The sequence below is a fragment of the Chiloscyllium plagiosum genome, chromosome 10 (genome assembly GCF_004010195.1).
Source record: "Chiloscyllium plagiosum isolate BGI_BamShark_2017 chromosome 10, ASM401019v2, whole genome shotgun sequence".
In the NCBI taxonomy this organism is placed as follows: Eukaryota; Metazoa; Chordata; class Chondrichthyes; order Orectolobiformes; family Hemiscylliidae; genus Chiloscyllium; species Chiloscyllium plagiosum.
The window spans coordinates 49,681,471-49,702,081 of NC_057719.1; the positions used below are offsets into that span (position 1 = coordinate 49,681,471).

Consider the following 20,611-nt stretch of genomic DNA (forward strand, 5'->3'; position numbering starts at 1 on the left):
TTTGACTTGTTTCCATAATATTCTTTCCCCTTTATCCACCACCTCCATGTTACTTTGATTGTTTGTGTCTATCAGAAGGGAGTTAGAGTTTTAACTAGTGTAGTTATATCTTGATAATTCATAGTTGTTTACCTGGGGTTAGAATCTATTTGTTTGTAATACTGTACATAATAATTCTTGTTAAGTACAGAAACCTGGCCCATGTTTCCTGTCAATCTGAATCTATCAAACAGGTAAAGTAGGAACTTTGTTTGTATTGATTACAAAATGTATTTAATGTCTCCAGGAACAGTGCACCACCCAAACAGATTCCAGAATTTTAAAAATTCTTTTAACAGATGTGGGCTTCACTGGCTGGGCAAGCACTTATTTATATTTCTAGTCGTGTTTGAATAGGTGCCCAAATGGCATGATGTAGGTTCCTTGGCTCAAGGAGACTCTGTCCTCGACATTTTTCAGAGATGCAATAAACAGGGCCAGGCTCCGATCAGTCTGATTTGGTACAGAGATGAAAAGGATTTTGAGAGGCCTTTTGTTTCTTTGTAAACAGATGAGACTTCAGGCCAAAGTGGTCCTGTTTTAGAAGTGACCTGTATAATGAAAGGGAAGTGGTCAGCTCTCTAGCTGAGCAGTTTAGTTCAGGTGAGGTGTTCAACAGGGAGATGTGTTGAAACTCTCTCTCTTTTTCTGACCTTCAACTTCAACCTGGAAGCATGTGTTCCATTTATACTGCTTTTTAAAGGGAGTTTGCTTATTGGGACTGTTGTGTATATTTGGAACAGCATAATTAAGTCAAGTTGGATAGGTTGAGTTCTGTAGGAGTTCTCTATTTGGTTCTTTCTGTTTCATTGTGTAATTTTGTGAATAATGCTTTGTCTGTTTTAAAATCTAGTAGCCAATCTAGGTAACTTAATCCGAGTAACTTTCACTGTACACTTACTGAAACAAATTGCAAAGTTATGGTCTGAGCCACCTGCTTAAGAAGGTTTTGAGTGATATGGCTTAGTCCATAACAGTATGTAGATAGCACCTAACCTGCACTCAGGTCATTCCATTGTTCTGCATAGTTAGTTTATTTACTTTATGGGTTATCACTAATAAAGGTCATCAACCCCCACTCATTAACTCTGTTTCTTTTTGCACAGACACTGCCTGACTTGATGAGTGTTTCCAGCATTTTCTGCTTACATAATGTTAAACTTGAAAATATAAATTTAAACTTAAACAGGAAAGCTTGAAGTCACTATGTTTTGAATTCTTTACAAGCTAATGTGGAATCTTCAGCCAGGATTGGATACGTTCAGGTGTTCCTAAATGGTGAAAAACATGGTTGTGCTGTTGTTAAGACCTCTCAGGTTAATTGTTCAATATAAATCTGAGATTTAGTAAAAAGTAAAAAAGTTAAAACGTCGCACAGTTAGAAGGTTCCAGCTTTATGTATATATGATGGAAATGCATTGGTTGTACAAGGCATGTTTGGGGTAATGGTTTTTTGTATATACAAGTGTGTGACATTTAGTTTGATTTTGGAAACAGATTGGACTATAACAACTTTTTTCACTTTGTGCAAGTGTGCTCAATGATAATTAGAGCTCTCTAAAATTGCACTGTCTTATGTATTGACTCACAAAATCTTATTCATGAAAAGTACTACGAATGGACAATTAAAATTTAAACGTCATGAAGGTAAATTGTAATTCAAATGAAATAGCATTGGTTTGTTATTTCAGGATACCAGTAAAGAACCAAATAGTTTTCTAAAAAAGCATTGAAACCACCTACCTAACCAAAGGCCAGCCACACCGCAAAGGTATCCCCAAGGTAAAGCAGAGAATGAGGACCAGTACTCCACTTTCGTAAAGTACAGTATAACTGGTGCAGATGATATGAAAATTAAATTGAAGAAACCCAGTGTAGAAATGAAATATGCAGCTTCTCCAAAGTTTGCACTTCCAAGAAACATTTTAAATAAAACCTGGAAGGAATATAAGAAAATCAATATGAAGTTATCTGTAATGTGTTAAATTCACTAAAGGCAACTGAATATGATTTATTTAATAATAAAAATAAATTGTAATCTAACCATTTAATCAAACAAGGTCTTAAGTACAGTTATAATATTTGCATTTATCATCTAAGTACACCTTTGCTCCGTACATCCAAGCCATTGATGGAAACTGTAAAGCACAGCACAAACCCCTGCAGGACTTTACTTATCTCTATGTTCTGCCAATCAGGCAAAGATCCATTTATGCATTTTGTTTGTTTTCTGCCAGGCAGCCAGCCTTTATCCATGCTAATATGTAACACCCTACACCATAAGCTTTCATTTTCCGTAATAATGTTTGATGTGGTACCTTTTCAAATGCCTTCTCAAAATCCAAGAACAGTACATTGCATCTAAGGCTCATCTTTATCCACAGTGTATCTTATTTCTTCAAAGAACTCCAATACATTGGTTAAACATGATTTCCCTTTGACAAAATCATTTTGACTCTTCCTGGTTATATTGAGCTTTTTGAAGTGCATGGGGAAAAACACTTTAATGATTGATTCTAACATTTCCCTATGACAGATGTCAAACTAACTGACTTATGGTTTCCTGTTTTCTGCCTCCCTTCCTTTAATAGCGGGTTATATTTGCTATTTTCCAGTTTGATAGAACCTTTCCTGAATCATCTACTACCTCATTAGTTACCTTTTTTCAGACTCGAGAATGAGGTCCATCTCCAATCAGAAACATGTCAGCCTGAAGCTCCATCACTTTGTTTAATACCATTTCCCTTGTGTTTGTAATTGCACTAAGTTCCTCTCTCCTTTCTATCTCTTGAATTACAGCTAATACTGGAATATCTTTTGTATCCTCCATAGTGAAGACAGAAGCAAAATATGTTTTTATTTCATCTGGCTTTTTCTTACTATCCACTATTAATTCCTATTTCTCACTCTTTATGGGACTAACTCTCAGTTTGCTTATTCTTTTCCTTGTCAAATAACTTTAGAAACTCTTGCACTCCCCCATTTTTACATTTCTTCTTATACCTTATTTCTTCTGATGAATCTTTTTGTCTCTCTGCCATTCATCTTTATGCAATTATATGATTTTTCCTTAAATTTGACACTTTTCCAAACTTATTTAGTTAACCATAGGCCCTCCTTTTAATTTTTTTCTTTATAATAGGAGTATATTTATTTGGAATATTCTGAAATAACCCCTGAAATGTCTGCCACTCATCTATTTTGATCTAAAGCCTGGCATGCCAGTCCACTTTAATGAGCTAAGATTTCGTTCCCACATAGCTGGCCTCTTCTTGAGTTTAAAATATTAGTCTAATAACTAATCTTTTCCCTTTCAAACTGGATGTAAAATTCATATTGTAGTCGCTGTATTTCAGGGATGACTTAACTCTGAGGTCATTAATTAATCCTATCATGTTCAATCCTTTGTTATAGAAGCATAGAGACTTACAGACCCTTTGAACTGGAAACAGACCCTTTGGTCAAACCAGTCCATGCTGATCATGGTCCTGAACTAAACTAGTCCCACCTGCCTGTGATTGGCCTATATCACTCCAAACTTTTCCCATTCATGAACTTATCCAAATATCTTTTAAACATTGTAACTGTACCTGCATCCACCACTTTCTCTGGCAGGTCATTCCACACATGAACCATTCGCTGTGTAAAAAAGTTGCCCCTCATGTCCTTTATAAATCTTTCTCCTCTCACCTTAAATTACAGCCCCTAGTTCTGAACTCTTCCACCCTAGGGAAAAGACCCTTGTCATTCACCTTATCTATACCCCTCATGATTTTATAAACCTCAATAAAACCTCAGCCTCTTATGCTCCAGTGAGAAAGGTCCCAGCCTTTCCACTCTATTATTATATCTCAAATACTCCATTCCCGGCAAGATCTTGTAAATCGTTGGTGATCCCTCTCCAGTTTAATAATATCCTTCCTATATCAGGGTGACCAGAACTGAACACAATACTCCAGAAGAGGCCTCATCTACTCCTCTGGAAAACAATGACCTTTTGGTTTATCTCAGAGAGTTACCAGGGTCCACTCTGATTCTTTTACTTATCCAGTTGGTTTATGGATGGGTATATGAATAGGAAGGGTTTGGAGGGATATGGGCCGGGTGCTGGCAGGTAGGACTAGATTGGGTTGGCATGGACGGGTTGGACCAAAGGGTCTGTTTCCATGCTGTACATCTCTATGACTCTATCTATCACAGCAAGCAGTTGAATACACTACAGGAACTTGGCAGCTGGATCAGTTTCACATGTTCTCACAAATGTTTTTCTTACCAAATAATTGTTTTATCTCAAGACAAACAAATATAGTGTCACAGAAAAACGGTCCCAGATTGAATGGATTAATAACTGTATGTGTTGTTACATTCAAGCAATTCCAATCTCATGGGAGATTTATCAGCAGATGAAATTCGGAAGGGCTGCTGACACTAAGAGCTAAATTAGGCAGACTGTGAAATTCCCTGTCTTGCTAAAGCTTGAATAATCGGCTTAAATTCAAGATTTCATGATGTACCTGGTGAACTTTTCAAAATAGGGAAATTTAACCAGTAACCCAGGATCAAGTGGTATTTTCATTTTTTCTGAAAAGGATGGAGGTTTGAATAGGAACATAAAATTGGCAATATCACATTAGTGGCCATTCTACACTTTGTGTAGATGAAGGGGAATCTGTAAATGTGGCGTACTTGGATTTTCAAAGACATTGGAGAAGGTCAAAGGCCATTACAAAATAAGAGCTCACAGTTTAGAAGTACGCATTTAGGATTGCTTAGCTAACAGGAAGAAGAGAGTAGTGATAAACAAGCCATTTGAAGATTGTTTAGCTTTAACTAGTGGAATGCCAGTGGGATGAGTGCTGGGGCCACAACTATTTACAATATCTGTGAATGACTTGGATGAAAGGACCAACAGTATGATAGCCAAATTTGCTGATGACACAAAGAAAGATAGGAAAGTAAATTGTCAAGGAAAAACATTTACAAAGGGATATAGATAGGTTACATGAATGGGAAAAATGACAGCTGGCAGGGACAAAACTCACAGGTGGTTCTGCTTCTGGTACCTGCCCTTTTGGCTGCATGGGCTTCTGAGGTCTGTGCGCATCAGCAACTTCCAGAACCACGATTACCTTGTCAACATTTTCAGCAGCCGGAGTGGTGAGAGCATAGATCAGGAGGCTGCCGGGTAGGTAGGTTTCCCTCATAAAGCCTTAACACGTGAATAGGAGGAGCAAAGGCTCTACAGGAATGGATGCAGACACAGGGATTGCTGGGCACGTGGACTGTTATATTTGGGCTGGGGCTAAACCCGAGGCACTACACGTGAGGTGTCTCCCACCCGTCCTCCTGCTCTAACAAAAAACAGACCGTGTGTGGATGGTTAGTAAAGTAAGGCTTTTTTTTTCATTTATCCAATCTCTCTTGGCAATTTAGAGCAGAGGGGATGGAGGCTAGGGTAGTCATATGCTCCTCTTGCAGGATGTGGGAGGTAAGGGTCACCACTGGTGTCCCTGCTGACTTCAACTGCAAGAAGTGCACCCAACTACAGCTCCTCACAGACTGTATGAGGGAACTGGAGCTGGAGCTGGAAGAATTTCAGATCATTCAGGAGGCTAAGGGGATGATAGAGAAGAGTTATAGGAAGGTACTCACACCTAAGTAACAGGATAAAGGTAGCTGGGTGACCGTCAAGAGAGGGAAAGAGAATAGCCAGACAGTGCAGGGATCCTTTGTAGCTACTTCCACAATAATAAGTATACCATTTTGGATACTATGGGGGGGAATGATCTACCAGGGGAAAGCCTCAGCAGGAAGGTTCCTGGCATTGAGCCTGGCTCTGTGGCTCAGAAGGGAAGGGGGAAGAATAGAAGAGCGATAGTGTTAGGAGATTCAATGATTAGAGGAACAGACAGGAGATTCCGTGGTCGCGAGTGAGACTCCTGGATGGTATGTTACCTCCAGAGTACTAGAGTCAGGGATATCTTGTATCAAGTCTACAGGATTTTTAAGGGGGAAGAGGAACAGCCAGAAGTCATGGTACACGTCAGTACCAAAGACATAGCTAAGAAAAGGGAAAGGGAGGAGGACCTGAAAAGAGAATATAGGGAGTTAGTTTGGAAGCTAGAAGGCAGGATGAGCAGAGTAGTAATCTCAGGATTGCTACCGGTGCCATGGGCTAGTGAGGCTAGGAATAGAGAGTGAGTGCCGATGAACACATGACTGCAGGGCTTGTGTAGGAGGGAGGACTTCAAATATGTGTATCATTGGGATCCTTCTGGGGAAGATGGGACCAGTACAAGAAGGATGAGTTGCACCTGAACTGGTGGGGCACTAATATTCTGGGCAGGAAGTTTGCGAGGGTTCTTTGGGAGGGTTTAAACTAGATTGGCAAGGGGGTTTAGGAACCGGAGCTATGGATCAGATGATGGAGTAGGTAGTGAACAGCGTGCTGCGAGTCTGTTAGGAGGGATAGACACTGGATAGGGCAAAGGTGCAGTCAGTGTATTGGGTTGAAGTGTGTCTATCTTAATGCAAAATGTATCAGGAATAAGGGTGATGAGCTTAGAACATGGATCAATACTTGGAACTATGATGTTGTGGCCATTACGGAGACTTGGATATCACAGGGGCATGAATGCTTGTTGGATGTTCCAGGGTTTGTATGTTTCAAAAGGGGGTAGGTAAAAGAGGTGGAGGAGTGACATTGCTAATCAGGGATAGTATCACAGCTGCAGAAAGGGAGGTTGTCGAGGAGTTTGTCGAGAGTCAGCATGGGTGGAAGTCAGAAACAGGAATGGAGCAGTCACTTTATTGGGAATTTCTACAGACGCCCCAAAAGCAAGAGATGTGGAGGTGCAGTTGGGAGACAGATTTTGCAAAGATGCAGAAGTAACAGCGTTGTTGTCATGGGTGATTTTAACTTCCCTAATTTTGATTGGAGCCTTCTTAGTTCAAATAATTTGGATGGAGCAGTTTTTGACACGTGTGTCCAGGAAGGGTTCCTGACTCAATATGTAGATAGGCTGACTAGAGGGGAAGCCATACTGGATTTGGTGCTTGGCAATGAGCCATGCCAGGTGTCAGATCTCTCAATGGGAGAGCATTTCATTGATAGGATTACAACTCCCTGACCTTTATCATACTCATGGAGAGGGATAGGAACAGACGGTATGAGAAAGCATTTAATTGGGGGAGGGGGAATCACAATGGTATTAGGCAGGAACTGGGGTGCCTAGACTGGGAACAGATGTTCTCAGGGAAATGCACAACAGAAATGTGGAGGTGTTTAAGAAGCACTTGCTGTGAGTGCTGGACAGGTTTGTCCCATGGAGGCAAGGAAGGGATCGTAAGGTGAAAGAACCTTGGGTGACAAGGGATGTGGAACACTTAGTAAGGAGGGAGAAGGAAGCTCACTTAAGGTTGAGGAGGCAAGGATCAGACAGGGCTTTAGATGGTTACAAGGTAGCCAGGAAGGAACTGAAGAGTAGACTTAGGAGAGCTAGAAGGGGGCATGAAAAAGCTTTAGCAGGTAGGATTAAGGAAAACCCTAAGATATTCTACACTTAAACGAGAAACAAAAGGATGGCCAGAGTGAGGGTGCGGCCGATCTGGGAGAGTGGAAGGAACTTGCACCGGGAGTCAGATGAGGTAGCAGTGGTCCTTTAATGAATACTTTGCTTCAGTATTCACTGCTGAGAGGGACCTTGACATTTCTGAGGACAGTGTGAAACAGACTGATATGTTAGAACAGGTTGATGTTAAGAAGGAGGATGTGCTGAAAATTTTGAAATACATAAGGATGGATTAATCCCCTAGGCCAGACGGGATAGGCTAGAAGAAGCAAGGTAAAATATTGCTGCTCCTTTTGCGATGATCTTTGCATCCTCACTGTCTACTGGAGTGGTGCCAGATGATGGGAGGGTGGCAAATGTTATTCCCTTGTTCAAGAAAGGGAATAGGGATAATCCTGGGAATACCGAAGGGTCTGTTTCCATGCTATACATCTCTCTGACTCTATGACTCTACAGACCAGTCAGTCTTAGGTCTGTGGTTGGCAAAGTATTGCAGAGAATTCTGAGAGACAGGATTTATGAATACTTGGAAAACCATAGTTTGATCAGAGATAGTCAGCATGGCTTTGTGAGGGGCAGGTCATGCCTCACAAACCTTATTTAATTCTTTGAGGATTTGACAAACTGCATTGACAAAGGTAGAGCAGTGGATGTGGTGTACATGGAATTTAGCAAGGCATTTGATAAGGTTCCCCATGGTAGCATCATTCAAAAAGTAAGTCGGCTTTGGATACAGGGAAACCTAGCTGTCTGGATAGAGAATTGGCTGGCCCAAAGGAGACAGAGGGTAATAGTAGATGGAAAGTATTCAGCCTAGAGCTCGGTGATCAGTGGTTGTTCCTGCAGGGATCGGTTCTGGGCCCTCTGCTCTTTGTGATTTTTATAAATTACCTGGATGAGGAAGTGGAAGGGTGGGTTAGTAAGTTTTTTGGTTGGTGAAGTTGTGGATACCTTATGGTATATGTACATGCAGCTTAGATGGAACATTGGTGCTGGGCTTCAACCCTGATCCCAGCAGATTCCTGAGAGCTCCAGGCCCCTGTTATTAAACTCTTTATACTCCAACTGCCAGAGCGTAGATAAGATGGGAAATGAGAACTTGTCCACTTTGGCAGGAAGGATAGAAAAGCAGTATACTATGAAATAAAGAAATACTTCAGAACCCAAAGGTTAGCCCTGTACCATTGAAATTTGGAAGAGTGAGATTCTCTCATGGAAGCATGTAAGATCCTCATGGAATTTGATAGGGTGGGTGCTGAGAGCATATGGGAGACACCAGAATTCGGGAACATAGTTTAAAAATTAAAGGTCTTCAATCAAAACAGTGATAAGGTACAGAATCTTAAAAGAGCCTGAATGACATGGGCTTTGACGAAATTTATCACAGAGGTCAAGCTCACTGTTACCTCCCGTTGTGCTTTAAACTGAAACAATGCAATGTGAAAGAAAATAGCAGTGACCATATCTGGAGTGTGTGAAGCACATATTTTAAACTGTGAGGGAGGGGGCTGTAAGAACCACTGAAGTAAGGCCCTTTAGATGGCCACAACAGAGCCACACACTGTACAGGACACAGGTCTGCAGGGTCCCTAAGCTCTACCGATCCTGATGCATTGGCTGCCTGTTTGCTGTATAATTTCCTGCATCCACACTGCTGACTACTCCACCACAGCACCAACACTTTTGGAGACAGAGGCCAGTGAAGGAATAGGGATGTTTGACCACAAGAGATATTGGTGCCAGCAGAATCCATTACATTACACAGGCCTTATTCATCTTATTTCCCCAAGCTGCAGCTGGCTCTCAACTTGAAGATCGATCCACAGTACATCCTGCGACATCAGGTAGTATGCTGACACAGTAACATTGGGGGCTATAAGGAGACTTAAGCAAACAGATGTAGCACAAAACCAATCAAATCTATCAAAAAGTGATCTGTTCTATGCAGGGTGCTGTAGGCCACCAAAATGCTCTCAAAAGGTTTTTCCTTTTGTCCTCCCAGTCCATTGCAATGTTGTCCCAGATTCTGCAGCTGGCTAGAGGATCCTGCTCAGCAACGGAGGCCATCGATCCTGGAGATTTGATCAGGCGACCATGACAACCTGAGGAGCTTTTTTCCCAGCTCCTTGGCTAAACCGTCCAAGAGTCTGAGGGGACAGGCTGAGTGGAAGTGGAGGGCCTGGCCACATTGGGAGTGTCCCAAGAGGAGACTTCTGAGGGCCTTGTCTGTGGTACCTCCTCCTGCAGTGTGCCTCCTGGCACCGCCCTGTCTCCTCATGTGGATAGGGCATCTGGAGCGTATATCAGGTTTCCTGTCCCTCTGTTGTCATTCCTTCGAACCCAAGGACCAGTAGCAAGAATGATGGATTGTGCATTTTTGTGCTCCTCTCCAAAAAACGCTGAGGGTGCTGGAGCTGGCATTCCATGGCAGCTGCTAATCTGTCTATGGAAGCAACCAGAAGGAAGTATGCTTGAAGCAGCTGGGTGCCCATAGTGTGGCTGCACTCCTGCAGCTTCTGGGCTTCGAGAACCACCATCTCCCACATCCCTGTTTGTTGCTCCACTTCCTCCCAGTGAATGTGGACAAAGTCCCTGATTACCAACTCCACAGGGCCCACTCCTGCCTGGGAAGGACCAAGTGCAGCCCTCCAAGTGCCTGCGGCCTGGGGCATTTCCTCCATACCCAGCTGCTCTCAAATGTCCTGAGTGTGAACATTTCACTGAGGAATCAGGATCTGAGCCAATGGATGGTGTAGGAGGCAGCCTTGCTTATGCCTTCTCTGTGACTTCAGTACTGTCTTCCTCAGGCAGCAAAGAGGTGGTGTCTGGTGTAGCAGCCGTTTTTCCCACTATTCCCACTGGACATCCCGCTATTACCTGTGAGGCAAGAGGCAGAGAAGGCACCCTGGCCACTGGCTAGAGGTGGGGTTAATGTGAGAGTCACAGTGAATGCTTACTTGGTTAGTGGGACAGCATCTCTGCTGGAGCAGTCTCAGTCTTACCCTGTAAGGGGGAGAAAGTGAGGACTACAGCTGCTGGAGATCAGAGTCGAGAGTGTGGTACTGGAAAAGCACAGCAGGTCAGGCAGCATCCGATGGGCAGGAGAATTGATGTTTCGGGCATAAGTCCTTCATCAGCCTTTACCCTGCAAGGGCCAGGATTCCCTCCTCACAGGAAGTGAGAAGCCTGATACTGCTCCCATCGTCTGGGCCCACTCTATCCTCTTATCAGCAGGCACTGAGTGAGGTGAAAATGAGTGGCATGGCTGTTAGTGCTGGTAGAGTGGATTGATATGTTTCAGGAAAGTAGGCAGGGAGTGCAGTCCCCATGCAGGGTTGGTGGTGTGGGCGTTTGGGGGGATGAAAGCAAGTGAGGGAAGACATCGCAGAAAATAATGAGTGACAGAACAGAAGCTTTGGTGGGAGGTGGGTGCAGTAGAACAAGCAGGGTGGATGTGAGGTGGCAGAGGGTACAGTGTAGCATTGTGGCAGTGTGGGGAACTTCATTGACCAGCTTGTGGCACTGTTGGCCATTCCTCTGACTGTGAAGATCGTCCTGACCCAGGGGGCAACCTGGAAGTGCCAATGCTCGTTCGAGTGCAAATCAACTTTTTAAATATGACACAGTCTTTCAATAGGTATCTGGTGAACTGTTCTGGAAATGGGACTAGAATTTGATAAGGTGCCATAGGGGCAGCAGATGTAGTTAATATGGTGAGTTTGGTACAATGAGAGATCTTGCTAGGCCTTGTGGAGAGAGTCCCTGCAAAAAACTCAGTAAAACTAATATTTAACTGAAGAAAAGTTTCAGCCCAATGAGGATTGTTTTTCCCTCAGAATGTCATTAGTCTACAAAATGCTCCTCCCAGCGAGCAGTACAGGCTGAATCATTTAATATCTTTAAGTCTGGATTACTTAGATTCCTAGACAAGTGAGTAAATAGGAAAGTGAAGTTGAGCCACAATCCCATCAAATACTGGAGAAGGCTCAAGGCTGAATTACCTACACCTCCTAATTTGTCGATATTTTCTAATTAATCTGTTCAGATACGTTATGGCACACATATGGAGCAGGTGAGATAAGAACCTGCGTGCCCTGGCTCAGAGGTAAGGAATGCACATATCTTCCAGTCAGCTCAACAGAATTGATTAGATTAACAGACTGTTGTTGTGAAATTGTCAGTTGTGTTTTGGGAAAATTTTTACCCAACATTTCCATATTTTCTGTCATTATAAATATCAATATATGTTCAACTCTGTTTTAGTCTGGACCCCTTTTTAGGATTTGAAATCACCAAAGCAGTCAATAGTCATGTGTTATAAAATCAAGAATGTGACCTTACAAATAAGAAGTGAAATGAACTTGTTTCTTGGAAAGGTGTTCAGTTATTGATGCCAATTTACCCCATTATCTCTGTTTTCTGCTCATTGGTATGTAATTACTATGGGAACAGCTTGGGCTGTCTGACCTGCAACGATCAGAGTGATACATCTTTGTCGTGATGCCAACCCCATCTTCCTCCACTGGTTGTAATAAAATTCAGTGTGGGAGACACTGGAATAGTAATGCATGGAAATCTCTTTTGCAACTGATTAATAGATTTTACTGTTATTATAAAATAGAAACCAGCTTCACATTGGTTGTTGAGGTCTATAGCTGTAACTAGTATCGAGATGGTTTCTAATTTCACAGCTAGCAGGTTAAATTCCTAGTTTTAGATATACTCTAATACTCTGTTAGCATAACATTTCTAAGGAAGAGTATTGGTAACTTTTTATCTTATACTTGCAGGAGAAAAATGTATTTGTATAGTACCTTTCACAAATTAAAGATGCTTCCAAGTGCTTCATAGCCAAAGGCAAGGAAATGTAATGGAAGAGATCATTGACCCTTGGTGTGATATGATCGTACATGCATGGAAAAGGACTGGGGAATGGAAGTGTAACATACTTTTCACAATATAGAGATAGAGACAAGCTAGGTAATTACAGGACAGTTTGAAATCTAAAGTCAGAAATTAATGGGATCCTTAATTAAAGATAAAATAACAAAACATTTAGACAAAAGAATTGCATACAGCTAAAACTAAATTCAGAAAAGAATATCATACGTAACAGACCATCGAGAATTCTTCAAGGAAGTGACAGACAATGGGTGAAGGAAATGCAATGAATGTGGTACACATAAAGTTTCAGGAAATCTCTAACAAGATACTTCAGAGGAGATTATTGCATTGGATGACAGGATACAGCATTAAGTGATGATCTGCTAACTGAATTAAAATCTGAGGAGGAATAAAGTTGGATTCTCCAAGAGATTGGACTCAGTAGTATTGTCCCACCAAGCTCTATTCAGAAACACTCTGTTCACTGTGTATTTATATATATGAAAAGGGAGAGTAGAGTGCATGCTGGAGACAATACTGAAAAAGGAGTCAATGAATGCTTAGAGTCATAGAGTCATCCAGCATGGAAACAGACCCTTTGATCCAATTCATCCTTGAAGACCAGGTTTCCCAAGCCAAACTCGTCCTACTTGCCTGCATTTGGCCAATATCCCTCTATGCCTTTCTTATTCATGTACCTGTCCAAATGTCTTTTAAATGTTGTAATCCACCTCTTGCTCTGGCAGTTCATTCCACATACTTTATTTCAATTTGCCTTTTCGTGGCAAGTTAGGGATGAAGGAGCCAAGTCAATAATGCGAATATTGAAACAGTGAGTTGCATTAGTGCAATGCTAATGCCATAATTGAGGTAAGGGTTTCTCAATCAATCACAGAGGGGTGGAGACTATGATTAACTACACATGTTAATGAGAGGATGTCTTTTGAGAGGGATCCTGCCATATGCTTGAGGATTGGAATAGACACATCAAATGATGTCTCAGATACTGGCAGGAAGAAACAGGATGGAAGCAAGGCTGCTTCCAGTTATCTGACACTACCCTGGAGATGATGCTGGAGGCAAAGAGGACCTAAAAGGCTTGTTATTTTATCCAGAAGAGAGGAAAAGACCAGGCACAGATTAAATGGACAGCAAGGTCTCTACAGTGAAGTTTGATTCCTCTGATATTAATCTCTATCACCCACCATTATGCTCTGAGATGGCATGGCCCCCAGTGTGAAGTGATACAGCAAAACAAAACAGGGAAAGGCAGAGGATACAGGTACTGCAATGCTCCATGTCCACACTGTAGCAGGAAAAAGCTTCATCAATGCTATGTTTGCCCAGCTATTAATACTGAGTGCCATGCATTTTTAAAGATTAATTTATTGAATGTGGCCATCACTGGCTGGGCCATCATTTATTGCCTTTGCCTAATTGCTCTTGAGAAGGGTGGTAAGCTGCCTTCTTAACCAATACAATCCATGTGCTGCAGTTGGACCCACAATGCTGCTATGGAGGGAATTCCAGGATTTTGACCCAGCTGCAGTGAAGGGACAACAATATATTTCCAAAATGGGATGGTGAGCGTCTTGGAGGGGAACTTGCAGGTGGTGGTGTTCCCAAGTATCTGCATCTCCCAATGCTGAGACAGGCCTCTCATGATTCTGCTACATCTCTCACCAGACTCCACGCCATTCAGGCTCCTATAAAATTCTACCTTTTGTTTCTTCTTAGCTTTCATTAGATGAAGCAATCTTGGAAATGGCTTTTGTCTTTAAAGAATCAAATATAAATTAATTGTTTTCCCAGATGGTTTTCTGTCTACAGAACTTCACAGCTGTCTGTATTCACAGAAGCTGTTTAAAGGTGAGAAATGTTCCCTTTTCCCAAATTCTCTATTGTTTAAAGCTATTGGCTGGTTGACCTTTAATTAATTTTCCAAAACTCTACCACTGATACATTTGGGTATTTTATGTACAGTCACTGCTGGTGTCATGCTGTGAGGTTATCTCTAACATGGTTTTTTTAAACCTGATCTAGCAAAGCTTATATTATCTCTCATAACCTAAGAAACAGAGTGTGAATATTATGTATTGAAGAATTCAAAAGGCATCATTTCAACTAACATTTATGGACCAACATTTTATTCCCCTGGCACATAAGTGTCTGGGCTAATATAAAGCCACAAATTTACTCACAGCATCATGCTCCTAGTAGTGTGTCATGCTTCAAGCGATTGGAGTTAAAATGGAGAATTAGGTCTTTATAGAATGGATCACATGCTATTATATAGTGCTAATGTCATAAGAAAGTCTCTTAAAAATATATTGTGTCTTTAAAAAGTATATTTGTATTCTATGTAACATAACAGCCTCTAGACGGAATGACCATTCTTGACCATTCCTGCACCATCTTAATCTCAATATAGTCAGGAAAGCAAGAGGTCTGGGCCGTCCTGCCAGATTGCAGATTCCCCCTCCAGCCCTACACCATCACCAGGACAGCATTACCTTTCACTCTTTGTACAATAAAGTAGATCTTTAAAATCAGTAAGACATATTTTTTGTTCATTCCTTAAAATGAGTCTGAAAGAAAACATAATTACTCTGCAGAATTATCACTTTTAATGACATTTTTGAGAGAACATCTATGTAAAACATTTTCAAAGCAAATTCAAGTACTCAATTAATCTTAAATTGGAGCTGGCATTGCCATTAGCACTGGCTCACCATCTCATTGAATTCTATTGTGTTGTCAGTTTAAAGTTTCAGATGTAGTGTGGAAAATCTTGGACAATATTGATTCTGAAGTTTCCAGATAGGTTTCTAAATGAATACTAGTATCAAAAATAAGTAGAAATCTTCCAGATTTTGATGGGAGGTGAAGCAATTACAGCACGCAGCTGGCAAACTTGGCCTGGTAAAACATGCACGACAAAACTGATCTGATTGCCATAGTCACATTCAGCTTGCACTGAATATCAGTAATAAAAACCAGGGCATGAAACCATAAATGTGATTAATCTTTCAGATTTACAAGTTGTGTCTACTTACCTTGTATAATGCTGATGTAGAGGCAGATCCGACAACCAGCGCTACTCCGATGATTGAATCACCGTGGAAACCATCTGCATATGCCATCATCACAATCCCAGTAATTGCCATGATTGCAGCAACTATCTGTTGTTCAGGTAAAGACGAGGGCAAAAGAATTGAAAATGGTTTAGACAGGCTTTGACAATTCCTGCAAGTTTAAAGTGAACAAGTCCCCTGTCTTTAATCCCCAGGCAGATGTCAGCTTCACCTCTGGAACATACATTGATGTGAATTAACATTGCACATAAATGAGTTTTACAAATTAGGAAAGCCCATTTTGATTCACAGCTTTCATTTCAATGTTTTTAGTTTTTGACTGAAAATACGTATTGTAAGATAGCACTGCTGCCTCACAGCACCAGGAACCATGGTTCAATTCCAGCCTTGGGTGACTATCTGTGTGTAGTTTGCACATTCACTCCAGGTCTAAGTGCATTTCCTCCAGGCACCCCAGTTTCATCCCATAGTCCAGAGATGTGCAGGTTGGATAGTTTGAGTCAAAAAGTGTGGCGATGGAAAAACACTGCCGGTCAGGCAGCATCTAAGGAGCAGGAGAGTCGACGTTTTGAGCATAAGCTCTTCATCAGGAATGTGGGAGGTGGTTTGCAAGGGGACTGAGAGATAAATGAGAGTGGGTGGGGCTGGGGGGAGGTAGCTTGGAATGCAATTGGTGGATGAAGGTGGAGGGTGATGGTGATACATCGGAGTGGGGAGACAGGATGTCAATTTGCAGAATGTTTCAGAGGACATCTCTGAGACGCACGCACTGAACAGCCCCATCACCCTATGGCTGAACGTTTCAACTCCCCCTCCCACTTCACTAAGAACATGCAAGTCCTGGGCCACCTGCACTGCCAAATTCTAGCCACCCAACGTCTGGAGGAAGAACACCTCACCTTCTGCCTTGGGACCTTCCAACCACACGGGATCAATGTCAATTTTACCAGTTTCCTCATCTCCCCTATCCCCTCCTCATCCCCTCCTCAACCCTCCAACTTGGCACTGCCCTCTTGAACTGTCCTACCTGTCCATCTTCTTTCCCACCTATCTATTCCACCCTCTGATCCAACCTATCACCATCATTCCCACCTTCATCTACTTATCACATACCTGGCTAACTTGCCCCCAATCCCACCCCCCTCCCTTGGGCATCCCCACATTCCTGATGAAGAGCTTATGCTCAAAATGTCGACTCTCCTGCTCTTCGGATGCTGCCTGACCAGATGTGCTTTTCCAGCACCACATTCTGACTCTGACCTCCAGCATCTGCTGTCCTCACTTTCTCCTAGGTTAGGTAGTTTGGCCATGGTAAATTGCCCATAGTGCCAGGGATGTGCAGGCGCGGTGGATTAGCCATGGGAAATGTAGGGATATAGGAATGGGGTGGGACTGGGTGGGGGGTGGAATGGGGAATGCTCTTTGGAGGGTTGGTGTGGACTTGAATGGCATGCTTCCATACTGTAGGGATTCTATGATTCTATGCTATCCACTAGAGAGGAGAGAGTGATGTAAATTATTCCAAAATTAAAGGCTGAATCTTTTGTAGATATGACGAGACTGCTGCTTTAACAAGGTTATGTTGTCTTTATCTTTTGCAAGATGAGTCATAAAGGGAGAGATTCCGATATGACTGGAAATATCGACTTGCAAACAGGAGAGTGGCCAGTTCTCCCAGTTCAGGGATTTTTTTTCTAGTTTGGATTAGGTTTAGCAGTTAAAAACTCCTGGGGTCAGAGAAGCAGCTACTGTGAAAAGAGGCTCCATGCTTCAGCAAATGATCCCTGGCTAATCTTCTCTAACATCTCTCCTGTAAAACTTGTGTTTGAATTTAACCTTTTTGCCAAAGAGTGTGCTTATGGGGTATTGTGGGAAATTAGAACATCTCCTTTGGTAAATTGCAGTGATATCATGTTGGTTGGGTTTTCAAATAGTTGTCATTCTAAATTCAGTTTTCTTTTGCTTGCATTTCATTTAGTAATGTATAATTAAATTCTGTTTTACTTGAAATCAAGTGGTTTAACCAGCTGTATCACTCCTGAAATATCCACTATACATCTGCTGAAAACAACTAAAAACGTTAGGGTCTGGGCTACCTTCTTGGAATGTTTCAAGGGGGCCTGGCCTGATCGATAACATAGAAGTTTAGCAATATCTGATGGAGGATTTCTTTGTTATGTGCTTATTATGTATACTGATGTTAACACTTTGTTAATATAAGTTTGTATATCCATAACCCCAGGATAGCTTCTACTTCAGTAAATTACTTCATAAATATTTTCCACAGACTGATCTCATTAAAAACCTGTCCCAGGTTTGAAACTACTGGACTCTATCATATTCTCTTACATTTGTTCTATATTGATTTCTTTCCAAAACTATTCTGAGAGAAACTGATCTTCTAGACTCCTGTTCATTTCAATGTCCAAGCAGTACACAAAGTTTCACATTAATATTTTGTTTGGTTATTATCTTCTGCACAAAGTCACATTGCATAATTAGGTAAACAACATTTGATTAAAATGCAAATTTATGAAAAAAAGCTTCCCCATTTTTGCTCAGACTGTACAGCTAGCTTTAGTAGTCTGCTACAGTCGTGCTGCACAAAATACCATTAGACCATGAGCTGGTTAGCTATCCATTATTTTCACCTGAAGAAATGCAAACTCCTCTAGAAATCTTGACTGATGTCTGTGCTACCTACCTGGCTGTGTATTCTCCAGCTAACAACATTGATGTGCCTGCTTCTATCATTATCTATACCACTAATGATAATACATGGGGAGCATTAGCAGAAAGTATCACATTGACATTTAGAAAAAATACAAGGATGTCAATGGATAAAGTCACAGAATTACAATGAATATGGATGCATATCATCTTTACTTTTTAAAATATTCTTTAATACAAGCTTAATGAAAATAGAAAAACATTAATACTTATGAAGTGCACATGTGGTTACACAAAGTGAAAATAATGAGAATCATTTGAATAAGAAACAGCATTCTTTAATTCCTGAGGCAGATCCACCACGGTGTATTCATATGATGTACTCAAATTATGCAGACTTTAACATACTGTGCAATTTTGCAGAGCTTTTCTGATATATACTAATAAGCTTCTTCAGATATGCCCACCTGCAGAAACCCTCCTTTAAGAAAAGATTTCTATTCCAGAGCTTTTCATTTAATGAGGCTTGTTATATCTTTATTGACCAGGAGTTATACCATTACATCATGCTCCTGGCTAGGTCATACTGTTATGCCTCACTGGTGTGTAGATCATCATAAAAGCTAGATATTTGAAAAGTACACAGATTTCCCCAATTTACCAGCCTGTTAGTCACAGGCTAACAGAAAGCAAAGACCAGGTATATAAGGATTTAACAAGGATTTAACAAGGATTACTATTTATTACTCGTAAATAGACTTTAGCTATCGACAAAAAATTATGAACTATTGGCATATAACTCTACTAGTTAAAATCTAATCCTCTAATAAAGTCTCCCTTACAAATGAACAGGGAAAATGTCTGGGAAGGCTGTTCTGCTTTTCCTGTTCATAGAATTACTGAGATGATTCTTATGTTAATCAGAGCACTTCTCAGTCTTCTTTCTCTGAAGGGTTTTCACTGCTTTACAGGAAATATACTTATAAAAAGTTGCTAATTTATTCATTAAAAGTCACATCTTACACCAACTGCTGAGGAAAAAATAAGTTGATTTCCTTCAGACTTAAAGTGGCTTTTATGCAGAGCTCAGAGCAAGTTCCTGAACTGGTAGAGATCTGAAGACTTCTCACTATCCTATTCACAGTCCCAAGCCTTTCAGCCATTTGAGAACCAACCATACAGCTGCCTATGGGCAGAAGGTCCCTGTAATTGTCAACTGAGCACTAGTCCACAAACCTATCAGCTTCCTGTCGCCATCCAAAGTTCAAGTCACACCCAACCCTTCAGCTCCAGCTTGTCTGCAAACCACATCCCAACCATCATCCCAACCACCAGCAAATAGTTCACAACGAGCACCGAGTCATCCACTCAAAACATGCAGAAATATCCCAGTGATCCTCAGCTCTTCAGAACTGTTCCCTTCCCATTTCAGAACACAACCAAAATCACCTAAAGAAACTAACAGTCCCTATAGTATCAATCACCCCTTTGAAGTAATCTGTAGTCCGTAATTTCTCTGCAGCCTCTTGAGCACAAAGCATCAAGGCAGAATCTTTGATGCTTATCAGGCGTCTTAACAGAAAAAAATGCAAGTAAATCGTATCAAACACTTTATAGAGTTTCCGCAGAAAACTTCTCAGCGTAGTTTAAAGAAATAAATTGACGGATGCTATCAATCCTGAGCAACAGAGCCATTCATAGAAGGCAGGGACTTTGAAACAATGAAATTGATTCACAGTCAATATCTAACCAATGATACTTACGAGTTATTGCTCCTTGGCAAAGACTAAACTGACAGTAACACAATGCCAACAAATGTCTTTTTCCTATCAGTTTGACTGTTAATTAGCTATTCTTAATTAGTTGTCATCACAATGCTAGGTTCTCCGATACAGAGCAAGAATGCAGTTGAGAACTGCAGTTTCATGACTTGTGGTCTGATTAATAGTGAGATCATTTCTCCTTTGGAGAAAACATTAGGGAGATGACTTTACATGCCTATGATGTCAAAAGAGACATATATTGAAAAAACTATGAAGTGCCGCAACTATTCAATGATATATTACTGGCAGACAGGGTTCCGAGAAGTAGCACTAACATTGGTAATGGTAAAGCACCATAATCCCAGAGAATTGCTCTATCAACAAAGAGAAATGATTGGTGGTGGTTTAAGCTGAAGGTCACCATGTCTTAGGCAAAAGGAGAGGTTGAGAAGGAGAGACCTTTATGGTATCCTCAGCTGGTACAGGGATTGAACCCATACTGTTGGCATCACTCTCTATTGCAAATCAGCTATCTGAGCCAACTGACTCCCAAGCATTAATATAACAGAAGAGTTTTAATCTTAAGAAG

General features: G+C 41.2%; 1 protein-coding gene across 5 annotated transcripts in view; it reads right to left on the bottom strand.

Moving 5' to 3' along the window:
* slc35f4 (solute carrier family 35 member F4) overlaps positions 1-20,611 on the bottom strand; it is a 209,777-nt gene that overhangs the window by 11,451 nt on the left and 177,715 nt on the right. For all 5 annotated transcript variants that reach the window (XM_043697745.1, XM_043697743.1, XM_043697746.1 and 2 more), the window contains exons 4-5: positions 15,551-15,676; positions 1,783-1,975 (exon numbers count right to left, since the gene is read on the bottom strand). In XM_043697745.1, coding sequence (XP_043553680.1) covers positions 1,783-1,975; positions 15,551-15,676 — 319 coding nt within the window. The remainder of the gene's footprint in view (positions 1-1,782; positions 1,976-15,550; positions 15,677-20,611) is intronic.